This window comes from Carcharodon carcharias, chromosome 8 (genome assembly GCF_017639515.1).
Source record: "Carcharodon carcharias isolate sCarCar2 chromosome 8, sCarCar2.pri, whole genome shotgun sequence".
Classification (NCBI taxonomy): Eukaryota; Metazoa; Chordata; class Chondrichthyes; order Lamniformes; family Lamnidae; genus Carcharodon; species Carcharodon carcharias.
In genome coordinates this window covers 77,299,980-77,315,024 of record NC_054474.1, presented here as the reverse complement: position 1 = coordinate 77,315,024, position 15,045 = coordinate 77,299,980, and the positions used below count along the sequence as shown (strand labels likewise).

The 15,045-nt window shown below is 38.1% G+C and overlaps 1 protein-coding gene across 5 annotated transcripts; it reads left to right on the top strand.

Moving 5' to 3' along the window:
- The first annotated feature begins 311 nt into the window (after positions 1 to 311).
- Positions 312 to 13,062, top strand: pwwp2a (PWWP domain containing 2A). 5 transcript variants are annotated; one of them, XR_005943729.1, is made up of 4 exons: positions 312 to 568; positions 5,040 to 6,719; positions 10,244 to 10,306; positions 12,930 to 13,000. XR_005943729.1 is itself a non-coding variant. In XM_041193169.1 (3 exons), exons 1-2 carry the CDS (start codon positions 414 to 416, stop codon positions 6,703 to 6,705), a joined length of 1,821 nt encoding a protein of 606 aa, XP_041049103.1. In that variant the 5' UTR covers positions 313 to 413; the 3' UTR covers positions 6,706 to 6,719; positions 12,930 to 13,062. The 5 variants fall into 5 exon arrangements, 1 of the variants encoding a protein (XP_041049103.1); XR_005943732.1 differs by lacking the exon at positions 312 to 568 and adding an exon at positions 1,528 to 1,591; XR_005943730.1 differs by lacking the exon at positions 312 to 568 and adding an exon at positions 1,548 to 1,635.
- Positions 13,063 to 15,045: the final 1,983 nt, after the last annotated feature.

The window sequence follows — 15,045 nt, the reverse complement described above, 5'->3', positions numbered from 1 at the left end:
TCTAACGAGTTAGCAGCGGATGTGAGCTTCAGGGCTTAGGTTGTTGATTGACAGTCTGTCCACCCATTCAGAAATCTCCGTATGTGTTTGAGTGGTACGGGTTCTCATGGCAACGCCGTGGCAATTCCAGAACGGACAGTTCACTCAACCAATCATAGAGCACCGTTCCTCATTACATCACCTGACTGACAGCTGAGCTGGCCAATCGGCACACCCAAAGGACTACAGTGGCCCCTGAGATGACTGATTGACGGTTCGAAAAGACGAACAGGAGGCAGCTGATTGTGGGATCTGGCCAATAGGAGCGCAAGAAAGAGGCGGGTGGTAGGTTATCGCCCGCCCCAGAGCCGGGCCGGGGAGTAGTGGAGCGGGTGCAGAAGAGAAACGGCGCTCAGGAACGGGGAGGAAGCAAAATGGCGGCTGCGGGTGTTGGCGTCGCCGCCGTGAAACTCCTGGCGGGTTCCGAAATGAGGGTAACGGTGGATCACGTCGTCGACGATGCGTTGGTCGTGTCTCTGCGCATCGAGGAGAAGATCTTCTCAGGGGTTCTAATGGATATTTCTAGAAGGTACAGAGAAAAAAAAAACAAAAAAAAATTAAACGCAAAAAAAAGCTCCCCCCCAACCCTTCCCCCGAGAGGCGGGTGAGGCCTGAAGCTGCACCTGGAGGGGCGGGTGCGGTCCAGGTGAAGTGGGACTTCCGTGTAAGCCTGAAAAGTGGCCGGCCTGTGGGCCTAGGGTAGAGAGGGCAGCCGATAGCGGTCTACCCTTTCTCTGCGCTCTGCTGCATCTGGAGCTCTTGTGGCAACGCAGGACGTGCGGAGGCAGAGAGGGGGGTTTAGTGAGCGGGGGCACTGCCCAGCCCAGCCCAGCCCAACCCAACCCAGGTTCCAGCAACTCGTGCCAGCACCGAACCCCGCCGGAATTCAATCAGCCCATCCCAACTTTTAATTTAATTTTGGAATTGCGGAGAAGGAATGTGAATATGCTCCTTGGATGCCCTCCTTTACTTTGTTTGGATTTACTTTTTTGAATTTAGGGCTCATCAGCATCTCTTCAAACAATTTTTTTTGAAGTCAGACATATCGAATGAAAGATCATAACGTGGTTTTACAGATGAGCCAACTTCTATCTCCAAATTTAAAGAATGAGTTAAATAGTACCAGTAGATGGCCACTTTATGTTTTGCAATAATTCCTTTCATTTGCCATTAGGCTGCTTGAAAATGAATGAGTAATTAATGATTTTTTGTGTGGCAAGAAAAGTGATACATCATACATTTAGGCAGGATTTGTGTCTCTACATCAAAACAGTGTTTATTCCACAAAAGTAATTAGCCAGGCTGATAAAAGAAATAACTATTTATTCAGGTGCACTTGGCAATGTACATCTCAAAACATAAATTGTACTCTTTTGTAGCAAACAACATTTTTAAAAGAAATATGTCTATTGGTAGAGCCTCTACTTTTGGTCAGGTGAAGGTCTCATATGTGTCTCAAGGTTTTTTCTGGCCCCCAGATTTGCTTTCGAAGTACACCTTCCAGTGTGTCCCCTTCTCTCAACCTGGTGAGAGCCCAAGAAACCCCAACATGGTAATGTGTGCTGTTTTTGGATCAAGAATTGGGAAATTCTTCTGGTAGGTGGGGCAGCTCAAGCCTCCCATGCAATGTGGAACCAGCCTATTCCCAGAGAACAGCAATTTTGCATACATTTCCTACTGCTCTTTGTTCACAGGGTATCTTGTTTGTATTTTTCTTGAGATAAATTTTGGCATGTGTAACCACACTTATGGGGCGGGGAGGTGGTGGGGAGTGGTTTCATGCTTATGAACACAAAGGATGTAGGTGCTGGGGAATTCTGTTTCAGGCAACTGCTGTCAATATTTGGCTTTCCTAGATCACTTATACAATAGTTGGATAAAAGTGAGGTCCCAACCTCAAAAGAACAACCACCTACTTCTATCAAGGTGACATTTGTCCAATTTGTATAGTGACCATCCTATGGCCTCTGAGTGAGGTTGATTTGTGGGAAATTAAGATATGAAAAAACTAGATTGAGACTGCTCAGATTTATCTAGCATAAGACCTTGCATCCAGCAGAGCATATATAGTCAATCTAGACTACATTGCAGCGGTAGCAGTAAAATGAAAAAACATTTGCCCCTCCCAAGTACATTTTAAGCTTTAATCTTTTTAATATAAATGTTGAAAGGATCCTTTTCTAAGTAACTATCTGCTCTAATTATTGAAACTATCTTTATATAAAATCTATTTAGAATTTATTTTGTCACAGCTTAAAAATTGATTTTACTGGCCATTTCACACTCCATCATTGCTAGAATTGGTATTGTGGGAGTAGAACTAGTAAGCAATTTTGAGAGCCAGGATGCAATTACTGTAGTGCTACAGTTTCCCATATTTGTATAAAAGAGAAACGTAAATGGCCACAGGTAAGCATTTCAAGAATTCCTTCAGTCACAAGACTTTTGATTACATCTGTGATTTACAAAGTTAACAAGCTATGCCTTTATGTAGATACACCCTCGGTTACTTAACTAATACTTGCCAGTCCATCCTATAACATTGAGGCCATGATCTTATTGAAAGATGGAGTGGGCTGAATGGCCTACTGTTCTTAAGTTGTGTTTGTATAACACTAGTTGGTCTAATGTGAAAATTTTCACCTCCATAATGGTATGACAAAAGTGAAAAATTGCAGTGGAAATCCTCTGGGAAACCTTGGAGAAAGTGAACCAAACTATATAACTTTTACTACTTAGATGAATTTTTGCTGTAAATGTTCAAATGTTTGGGTAATGCTTGAAAATATGTATAATACATCTTTGTTTTTGCTTTGGTTTTTCCTTTAATTATTTAATGAAGGGTTGATCTCCCTAATGTCAGGGAATGTTTCATACCCAGTTTATAATGTTGAGATTTTTTTTTGTTCTGTATTAGTGATTTTGTTGTTCTGACAAAGCCTGCCCATTTATAGTTGGTGTTTCACCAACGATAGGATAAAAGTCAATTTCTAAAGCTGCTTTCCCTTTTGCTACTGTCACTGAGGGCATTTATTATGTGGGAAAGGTGAAGGTTTAAAATACTCAACTTTTGGAAGAATACTAAAAAGGTGGGATTATGAAAAGTAATTTGTTCTGTCATTTCTAGTAGCAGATGGGTTAGAATGTTGGACTCATTTGGCTCATATTTGCTTCTAAATGAGGGAATGAATGCAAAACTTTTAAGTAAAAATTGTAGGGCAAATATCTGCCAACATCAGTTGTTAGAAATCATTGATCTAACAATGTGCTAAAAGGTAAATATATTTATTCTATCCATTTATTGAGTAACTTGGAAACTGGAAAAAAACTTACTACGTGCATTTATTAGTCCACTGACTAGCATATGATTTAGGAAGTTTATTTAACTCATTCTATTCACTACACTGCAAGTTTGTATAGTTTTGTCACTAGTGAGATGAGAGAATTTTGAAGGAAAAATAAATTGCAAATGCTGTTTAATGAGATTAGTCCAGATAAATTGTACGTGAGTTAAAAGGCTATCCTCAGAGTAGGAATGAGTCATGTACTTGAATTTTTCTTCTGGTCATCGCCAGCAAGGATTCTTTTCATATTATTCACTAAATGCATTATTGTGTTGCATAAGTTTGAAACATTAATGCAAGGACAGTTAATTATTCAGAGCACTTCAAGGGATAAATGCCAGCAGAAACATTCAAAGCTCTGCCTTAATTTGGGTTTGATCATTCTGCTCAGTGATTAGCTATCAGTATCGTAAAATTCTGCTACTAGTGCCCTCAAGTTGGAACAATCTAACATGGTTTAAATTAATCCCATCCTCAAATTGTGGACAGATGTATGTCTTTTTAATTATCATTGCCTAAATGTAAAAATCAAAAGTAGATGTTTTAGTCTTCGCCTGGGAGAGGATATGTGAGCTTAAGCATGACATTTTGGTGGGAGGTGGGCAAGGATGCAATAAAATGTGAAGATGATTCATCTGTACTCAAGTCTGCCACCACAATGCACTTTCTATCATGTTTATTAATTAAGAATTTGATTTTACAATGAAGACAGGAGGTGAAGAGAGACCAGAATTCCATTTGCATGACATCACAGTGGGAATAAACAATTTAGCAGGTAGTTATTTTTGAATAAAGCACCATTTCTAAGAATCTGCACAGAGGGAAATTGGTTCTTGATGTTCTGAATTAAATCTAAAATTGCAAGTTATTAATGTACAAAAAATTGAATTAGGGAGTCCATATTTAAAAGTCACTTGATGGGTGAGATGCTTATTTAAGCATTAGACCAACAGTCTACCTGCATTGCCATTTTGGACTTGTATAATTGCTAGCTGGGGCTCAGAAATGAAAGCTTGTTTAACTGAAGTCTTTATAAACCAGTACAAGTGATGGTAAACTTGACAGTTGCTGTTAAACGAGAGTCATTTACCAGGTAAGCAAGCACCTAGAAAGGACACTTACTGCAACTTCCAAGAAATGGAAATCAATTGTACAAATCTCTTCAATGGACTATATTGAGAACGAATGGAACCAAACTTCATTTTGATGGACATCTGCTAGGTTTGGGTTAGTACAGGACCTTGAACTAGATCATTTTGAAAGCCATAATCTTGATCTATATCAGTTTTATTACAAGAAGGTTTGACCATGCATTGATTTTTTTTTTTTTGCAAATTACAGTGTAATCCATAGTTGCATGGCAGAAGAGTGAGTTCAGTTCAATTCTGCATTGAAGCTGGTCTTCCCTGTCCTTTTTTAAAAAGTGTAGCTCTGAACTTTTATTTTGTGTGGGTGGTATATTAACAGCAGTTTAATTGTCACTACAGTCAGCAATTTGGTGTTTTTAGCTTTTTTGGTTGAGCTGAAAGATGTCCAAATCATGCAAGAGTAAAAAGTGTCTTGCTTGGAGATGAGTGCTTTTTTTGGCAGTAAGGTTGGGGCAAAATGTGAAAACCTGATTTTAGGACTGAACACATTTATGCTATACCTTCTCAGGTTTGGGCCCTATGGAATTCCTGTGACTGTGCTTCCAAAAAGGGAATACAAGGATGAAGCTGACTTAATGCAACTTCAATGTGAATCATTCCAGCAACAGATCCAGCAAAATTCAAAATCTACAGATAGTTGTGAAGCAGCATCTTTGATACCCTCTGCACAACCTAGTGTGGCTGAAAGTCTGTGGACTGCAAAACCTGCACCGTTATTTTACGAAGGAGCACCTTATCCTCCTCCATTGTTTATCAGACATACGTATAACCAGTCTATACCTCAACCTCCTCCAAGAAGGATTAAGCGACCTAAAAAGAAAATGTTCAGAGAGGAGTCCACTTCCATAATGAACTCTATTAAACTCAGACCAAGACAAGTTCTGTGTGACCGATGCAAAAGTAGTATTTCAGCGGATAAAAAGGAGTTGAGAAGGGGTGGCAGCACAAATGACACTTCTCGAAATGAGGATAAGAAACGAAAAAATGACAGTATGCCTGCAATGTCAAAGAGACTAAAAACTGACCACAAAATGGAAGCGAAAACTCAGTATGATGGTCAGAAGCGAAATACTGTCATTAAAATTTCAAATCTATCTACAGGCAAGGGCAAAATGGTCAAAATTTCTTCGCAAGTACATAGTTCTAAAATGCAGATGAATCCCAAGAAAGTGCTACAGAACAAGAATGTAGATCACATGAAAGCCAGGGAAGTGTTGAAAATGGCCAAAGAGAAAGTTCAAAAGAAACAGCAACAGGAAGTTTCATCTGCTGGTGATACCATTCCAAAAGTTCATTTTACACGGCGCTTTCAAAACACCAATTCTGGTGCTCTCCCTCCACGGATTCGCTTAAAGCCACAGAGATACAGGAATGAAGAAAATGATTCTGCTTACAAGGCTAAACTTGAGAGATTACGTAGCTGCAAGACAGCCTCCAAAGCGCCGCCTCGCTGCACCTCTTCCCGCTCAGCAGGTGAGCAGCCTTCTGAAAAAGATAGTCCCACAAAAGGGTTGGAACAGTCCACTGATGAGAATAAAGACACCAGGGAACTAAAATGGCCTTGTGAGCAGGATGAAAAACAATTGGGGAAAAGGGGCAGAGGAGGCAATATAACCGTTTATATGACCTACAGTCAAAATAAATCTGACTCTTCTGCCTTTTCAGTTTGTAGTAGTGATAGCGCAGATGATATAAAATCCTCCAACTCAGAATGTAGTTCTACTGAAACATTTGACTTTCCTCCAGGCAGCATGCATGTACCTTGCTCCTCCTCCTCAAAAGAAGAAAAGCTCACTAATTCTTTGAAAGTGAAAGTCTTTACCAAAAATGTCTCTAAATGTGTGACTCCAGATGGCAAGACCATATGTATAGGGGACATTGTTTGGGCCAAGATTTACGGCTTCCCCTGGTGGCCTGCCCGCATACTTACTATAACTGTAAGCCGGAAAGATAATGGCTTTTTAGTAAGACAGGAGGCCAGAATTTCATGGTTTGGGTCCCCAACAACATCTTTCCTGGCTCTTTCACAAGTCTCCCCGTTTTTAGAAAACTTCCAGTCACGGTTTAACAAGAAGAGAAAGGGCCTTTACCGTAAGGCCATCACAGAGGCAGCCAAGGCTGCAAAGCAGCTGACACCTGAGGTGCGGGCCCTGCTGACACAGTTTGAAACATGAAAACATCAAAGAAGGTAGGCAAGTCAAGCGGCTGGGGTTCCACTAAACTGATGCCCAAATTTAAATATGTATGGCTAATTGAAAAACTTCAAATTAGGCTCATTGGTTTAATGAGTGCAATTCAATAGAAGTTAGTTTTAGAATGAGGATTACTTACTGGCTATTGTAAGTGTTAAGGAAAAAACTATTTAAAATTTCAGTTTGCATTATTCCAGCATTAAGGGCAGGAATTTGGTAGACGGTTTTTTAAAAAAAAAACTTAAATCCAAGAACAACCCCAGTTTCTTTAGGCCTAGTTGTCTTGGAAACATTTCACACATTGGGTATGTAGGAGCTGTAACTTTGAGGGACTGTGTGCTAACCATAGAACTGTTTCTAAGTTCCTGCCCTTGATTTACAGTTTAGATGTTTTAAGATGGAATTTCTGCTTTGAGATCCACCAGGGAAAAGCATACTTAAAAATTGGCTCCAAAACTGTCAACATTTTGAGGTGGCCCTTGTATTTGTGGCTATATCATTTCTAAAAAGCTTATTTTTGAAATTTTTTATAGTACTAATGATCAAAATGGACCATGGAATTGATTGATTGGTACAGATGTACTTTGGGCAATTATTGTTGTCAAATGCTGTTATCTTGAATAATAGTCCTGTTAAATTGAAGCAAGCTATTGGTTCATGGATAATTATCTCCATAAAATCTATTATGTGGATGCTTACATTGATTTTTCTAGTTAAATTTCTTTAAAAAAACAAATCATACAACTGGTGCATATATCAGTTATTCTTGCTGGATGGTTTATACCTGAACTGAGCCATTGTCTAAATGTGGGTAGGCAAGAAATCACCAACTGTGTACCATCTATTTCTGATGCGGTGATAAATGTCACGTTGAAGTTTAAATTTAATCTTCAGTGCATGACTCAGCCAGTGATTGGATAAACTAAAGTACTAAGTGATTGGATGAGATGAGTAGGGAGTTTGTCCAAAGTCCAAGCCAACGTTTCTTAAACAACATCAATGAAAACCGTGTTTGCTGATTGTGGAACTTGAATAAGACCATAGAGACATGTTGTTGAAGCTTCTGTCTTGCCAACACCAGGACAAACAGGAATACCAATTTCAAATCGTCACAACAGTTTACACGACATGAGAAAAGGATGCTGACTGGCAAGTTGACTTCGGCTGAGGCATTGCCATGGAGAAAGCAATGGGGGATCTATAGACTCTCAAAGCTTCTGGGTAATTGAAAAAAGGTACAAAAATTGAACAAATCCCTGCATATGTATGTTGCTTCCAGCAAGCATAAATGAGCCATGTTATGAACTCCACTGATTATTTAAATTGGTTGTTAGTGTAACCATTATTTGTAGTAAGGATTGTTCAAGTCATAGAATCACATCTAACAAACATGGGCTGGTTGAACAACTGAAGGAACATGTTTGATTTGATCAGACAATCTTTGGGTTCTACGGCCAATGTATCTGGCATCTCACCGGCATTGCAATTCATATACATTACTTAATTGTGTCGTAGGTCTTTTGGACTGACGGCAACACCCTGTTAGTGGAAAATACAGCAGAAAATGGCTTGCTTAACCTGTTCAAAATTTTGAGATACTTTGCCTTTCCAGGGTAATTTGAAGTAGACCAGGCATTTTTCAGGTCTAAAATGGTCATTGGCGAGATACCTGATCAGGATAGCCAGTGTCCCCTAGGATAGCTTCGCACTCTATTTCTATGTCAAACTTGCAACGTGAGCAAATGGCTAGGGCCCTATTTACAAGATCACTGATTAGACCGATCTTATAATGCATGGAGCTATGAATCCCCGTATGTATATTGACCAGTAAAGTTAGGCATATGGCAAACAGTGGAGAACGCATGAGCGGATTTTGCAACTACCATGTCGAGCAAACAACAATGTTGCATTTCAAAATCCTGAGTCTGCGATTTGCAACACTAAGTCAAGCTGTTTAAAATGGCACATTGATGCTTGCTAAAGCAACAAATTCATACGCAGGGTCCTGTTCTCTGCAAATAAAAGGAATATGTTCAAGCCTTTTTTGAATTTTTGGGGAGCCTATGGGTGCCCGTTGCTTCCTCTTTGGGAATGCCTCGGCCAATTAACCGGCACCCTTTTCTCCTGTGGTATAAATTGTCATGATTGTTTGAAATTTGGCATTCTTGATGTGTCACTTCTCAGCAAAATTCGAGTTTTGTACTAGCAAGCAACTGATTGTATAACCTTGCTATATGTAACATTGATCGTCATATTTGCCTTTATATCATTGACTGCACTTCGAAAGTAACAAATTGGTTGTAAAGCGCATTATGTTCTGAAGTCTTAAAAGACTACATAAATAAAAGGTATTTTACTTTCATTCTGTTCCTGTATAACACTGGTTCCAGATGAAAAACTACTGGAAATATGACAAAGATGTGTGAAGTGCTCAAAGACTGAACCCAAAATATTTGTCTATTGAAATAGGAAATGTATAGTCAATGTAGTATTTACCTGAATCTATTTCTTTTATGAAAAAAGTTGGGAGCTTGCATTCCTGCTACCATCTTTAACTGCTGGTATCTAATGCTCATCTTATGTTGGTAAATGAAACTCTTCCAAGTTCAGCAACCCAGTGTCAGAATCGAGCACGTCCAAGTATTTATTGGGACATGGGCAACATTGGTAAGGCCATAACAAAAACAGAATTACCTGGAAAAACTCAGCAGGTCTGGCAGCATCGGCGGAGAAGAAAAGAGTTGACGTTTCGAGTCCTCATGACCCTTCGACAGAACTGTTGAGTTCTGTCGAAGGGTCATGAGGACTCGAAACGTCAACTCTTTTCTTCTCCGCCGATGCTGCCAGACCTGCTGAGTTTTTCCAGGTAATTCTGTTTTTGTTTTGGATTTCTAGCATCCACAGTTTTTTGTTTTTATATTGGTACCGCCATGTTGATTGCTCATTTCTGGTTGTCCTGAATGCACAGAGAACCAAGAGTCAGTCATGTGTTAAATTGGAATTGTATGTTAAGCAAACAAGATAGTGGTGGCAATTCTCTTCCCCTGGAAAGACATGAATCATCTGGGTTTTTTTTTAACAGCAATCCAGAATAAAGCTCCCTCTACCAGAACATACCACAACTTTAACCTCAGTAGCACTTTTACTGTGTGGTGTAATGACAACTGTCCATTGCCAGCCAGAGGCTTCTGATGGAAATTGTTAATTAAGGACAACTTTGTGCTTGAGGCCCAAGCTTACTAGTCACTGGCTTTGATACTGTCCAAAATCATTTCACACAGTGCACAGTCAGCAGACCACGAATACTTCAGTTTGAGATGAATTTGAACAAAAGAACGTACCATCTAGTTCCTCACTACTAATTTCTATATGTTGTACTTTATCTTACTGCACGTTGCATCATGAAAACTAAGTCTGAAAGTGCATACAATGAATGGATCAGCCCTTACACTTGCAATATAGAAAATGTTTTTCTGTTTCCCTTGTAAAATATTGACAGTTAACTCATTAAACTTGACAGATCTCAAATGTGCCGTGAAACAACTACCTTTCTGAATTTTTTGTACAAAACATGACTTTCAAAGTTAAGTATCAACATTACCTTTTGTAAGCAGTCTTATTTTACTTTGCATTTTAAAGGTTTTGAATTTTAAACTAAATTTCAGTTGTTCTGGGGAGCAATTTCTTTCATCTGCCTACTTCTAAGCTTTCTTTTCTCTGGGTTATCGTGATTGAGCTATTCCATCTGCCACAGTTCCACGTGCAGCCTGGAGAATAGGACCAGGTTGCAGATAGGCAAGAACGTTTAGGTCTAACCCTTAATATGGAAGTGAAATGCTACTTAATTTTCTTCCTCTAAAAGTTGCAGTATTATAGGTTGCATTGCTAACAACAAATGGCAAAATTTGATGTACTACTTTTAAGTGGTCAGATTAAGAATGCTTGCTGTCAAGTGAAGGAATTTGGAGCTCAGTTGCATAACAGAGAAACCTGCCATGGGCTTTAGGTAGTTTTTATTACATTTCCGTTTATACAACTTTCATGTCTGGAAAAAAATAGCTGCAGCAAAAATAATCCTTAAAAATGCTGGTTCGTTTTGGTAACTTTTTCTTGAATGTTATGTCCTATTTATATGGACATGATTAGAGGGCTGCATCATAATTGCCCAGCAGAAATAAAGGATTCGATGTTTGCTTTGGCTAGGCATGCATTGCTGTGGAGGGGAATGCTGAGTTACTCTTTCAAATGTTGGATAATCGCATTTGCTGATTATTGATAATTGTCTATACCCTGCTGTTTAAATAGCTTTGAATATATCACCATTAATAGTACATGCAGGCCATTTCTAAATTGTTAAATTTATATAGTAGATGAGAAATAGATATTTGTATATTGGCACTGTTGTACCTTCCAAATGAAAATGAGCTTGACAGGTATCAAATTGGCAGTGTTATAATGCCATGCATTGAAAGCTAAAGGCTTCCACATCATAGAACTACACTGCTTTAACGATAATGAATGAAGGATTCTAAATTCATAAATGGATAAAAGCAAGATGAAGGACTGAAATACATGGGATGTTTAACCAGTGGTGGAGAAAGTAGGCCAACTCTACAGCTCAGACAATCTAGACTTCTTTCTACTCCCTTTAGCTTTATGTACTGTTCCTATACTCATTTAATATTTAAATTTAAAATGAATTTTTAATTATACAATTGAAATAAGGAAGATTGGTAAAACTTTAATGTCAGACACCCATACCACCTTCAAAATGAAATGTGAAATTTTTTTTTGTTTGTTAGGCAAATTACTTTTTCTCACATAGCATGTGGTACTGTACTATGAGTTTTATTGAAAAAAAAACTCCAAGCTTCCACAGGTATCACAATTTAGTTGCTGTAGTAGAATGCGCAACCCAATAAACTGCTGCTGTCTGGCTTCTGTGGTACTTAGGATCTGCTTTAGTTGGTCTTGATGCAATGATGCATCTTTTGCAATAAGAATATGTCTTCAGGGCCTCAAAGTAAGTATGTCACAACAGGACTAGAAGGGTTCCAGGTTTGATTTTTCATCTCAACCAGGCCTATAAGCACAATGAGCACCTGTACTCTTCAGTGGATAAATGTAGACAGAGTTAAGATAGAATGAGATTAAACGGTAGGGACTACTATGCATAAATAGCACAGCCCTGCATTCATTGTCTGGGTTCACAAATCACATACTTGCATCACCAGAACAAGTCACTATCTTCACTTTGAGAAATGAGTTAGAGGGGGAAAATATTGTATTGATGTTGTTACATGTCTGGCAAATTTGTAATCCTGAAACTTTATATATCTGCTGTAATTTTATATGAAAACTTGAGGGATGGTTATTAGCTCAACTGAAAATTGGATTGTATTCTCCACACCAGGGAACAGATGCTCAGTTTTTAACATTCCATGCATTTTCATGCTTCTCCCCATTCACCATTGATTGAATACTTTTACTGACAGAACATTGAGTGATGTCAGTATTCTTATCCAACAGAACCTGTAAATTGGGGGGAAATATTTGGATTTGTATTCTTGGAGTAGCAGCTTCTCAATTAGTTAGCAGGTTACGATACTTGTACTTTCAAAGTCATTTTCAACTTCACCTCTGCAAGAGACTATTTTATGACCTAATCAATTTGACTGTTTCTCTGTATTCAATTTCTTACATTAATTGAAGTTTTAACAGCAATGTTTTTTCTACTTCCTATCCTTTAATGTCAAACGTTGAATAACTTAGGAAGAGACACAATTCTAAGCTTTTAAAAGAAGTTTTTTTGTGCCCTTTGTTGGAAAACATAGAATTCCCATTGTCAGCTGGTCCCTTGATTAGAGGATGCCATCTACCTCTTTGTAATTAAAGGCCATATCTCTTAAAATCTAACCATGCGTTAATGTTTATACTTCTTTCTACAAAAATGCTATTTTCTCAAACTGTCCCTTTTCACTTGTGTGCACCATTATTAAGAGGTCCCTTCAATTTCAAATGATCAAAAGGAAAAAATATTGAACATAAACAAGTGATATGTACTTGAATGCAGTGGCCTGAATAGATTTGTGAGGCAGCAAATCATGTATAATATTTAAAATGTCACATTTTAATCTTGTTTTGTGATTCTTAACTGAATTATACTTCTATTGTTTGACTCTAATTTGTTTTCTTTTTCCTTTTAGCCCGACGACACTAAGGCTCTGGCTGCTGTTTCCTAAGATGTCCACTACACTGCCATTTATTGGGCTGCAACATGCAGACACCCAATACACCATCTTACCCAGAATTGGGGGTGGGGGGAGGGGGGGTTGGAGGTGAGTGCTGGAGAAAAAAATTAAAAATCTGGCTGGCTAGTCATAATTAAAATAAACCTGACACTTGTACTTACTGTACATTGCTTTCGCACATGGAAAATGGAAGATATTTTTTAAACAAGATTTTGCAATTCTTAATGCATGTTGAGATTTTTCTGACATATATATATATATTAAGTATATAATGACCCACTTGAAATGGCGAATTTTTTCTTAGAAATTCTTTTCATGTGATGTGCCCTGTTTAAAATGTGGTCACTGGATGAGTCCACAGTTAATGAATCCAGACATTTCTTACAAGTACTGTAGTTCTTTTTTATTTTTTTTATATAAATCCTGAGAGTTGGATTTTAATTATGAATTCAGTTTTAGAAATTGAACCATTTGTGTCAGGGATTTTTTTTACATGTAGTACTGTATTTGCTCTCCACTGGTTTTGGCTTAGTTGCTTAATATTTAAGCTATGGTCCACATTTTAGTTTTGTCTTCATATCGAAAGGAGCCCAATGTCAATTATTTTGTGGACTTGAATACATTTAATTATGTGATTCAGCTTTAAGGTTTGCATAAAATTGAATGTTTTAAGAATGTGGTGTAAAACAATTATTCAAGAGATTAAAATTTAGATTGTATTATGATTGAGAGATGTTGGTCTTTAAATTACTTCATGCCATTGTTTTCATAATACTTCACCATAATTGTCTGAAATTCATGTGGCTCAAAGTATACCGCAAGAAACATTAACAACTTGCCTGCAGCTAGTGTCTAGATGGTGCTGGGATCAAATAAGTATTACTAGCCTTCACTTTGACCATAGGTTCTACTTGGAATCTCACCCTTGACCCAAGTTTAAATTGAGTGGCATGTAGAGGGACTCAAATCTGGGCATGGTATCTCAATGCAGCATGGAAATCTTCAAGTTTCAAGTGGTTTGAATTAGTTCTGATGAGCAGAACCACTCCAATTTGATCAGTGTTTCATATTCAGATTTTACTGATTAGCATTCTAAGAAGTATAGTGTTATTATACTCAGCCACAGGAAGCGTAAACTATTAAGTGACTTGGCCAATCTGCCTGGCAAGTCATTTATAGGCAAGTTAGCATGTGCTGAGTGATAGGTGCACTTTTTGTAACTTAAAGAAACAGTTCCCAAGTTAAGAGAACTTTACAAATGCCTTAACTATAATCTTCCAATATTCTCACCTACTTCCTTTTTAAAGGTTTTAACCATGGGATGGAAACTATCTGGTCCTGAGGATTTGTTACTCTTTCACACCATTACTTAATTAGTTATTTTGCCTACATTCATTTTGTGAGTTCCTTCCATGATTCAGTTAATTTCTTGGGAAATGTCTGGCATGCTGACCACTTTCTCAACTGTAAATACTGAAAGTAACTATTTAGCATGTCCCATTATTTTCATTGATAATTATCAGTTTAAGGAGGCAACTTTTTTTCACTAATTGGAAAAAATATTTGATTGTTTTTGATCAGCCAGGAGTGTCCCTACTGCAGCCTATTAAAAAGTCAGAATGGGGCTGCATTTTAAAAAGTCAGTGGCATAAGCCTCTGCTTCGCCACTGACCACAAGATCCAGGCCAATGTATGCTACCAATAAGATGGGGCCAATTGTTTAGTATTCCTTTGATTGTCCAGTATAATTTCTCAAGTCTTTGTTCTCCTAGTATCTGCCATTATAGCCTTTGACTGTTGTATCTTAAATGGGATGGAACAAGGAGGAAAAAAAGTTGATGCCATGATGAATGGCCACATGAACTCCATTGATCAGTCATTTCAATTGTTCTTGCTTGATTCTAGTTGGCAAACTACGTCCACCCAAGTCAAAAAAAAATCTTAATAATGGATGTTTAAGAATATTACTCAAGTAAATATTTGAAATAAATTCTAGCTGGAACTTGAACACTATTATCAGCATACAGGAAATTAAATGAGGACAGTTAAGCAGAAATTGTGACTACAAGCA

Coding starts and splice junctions, on each gene's coding strand:
- pwwp2a (XM_041193169.1), top strand. CDS start 414: ATGGCGGCTGCGGGTGTTGGCGTCGCCGCCGTGAAACTCCTGGCGGGT. Junction 569..5,039: donor CTAATGGATATTTCTAGAAG/GTACAGAGAAAA, acceptor ATACCTTCTCAG/GTTTGGGCCCTATGGAATTC.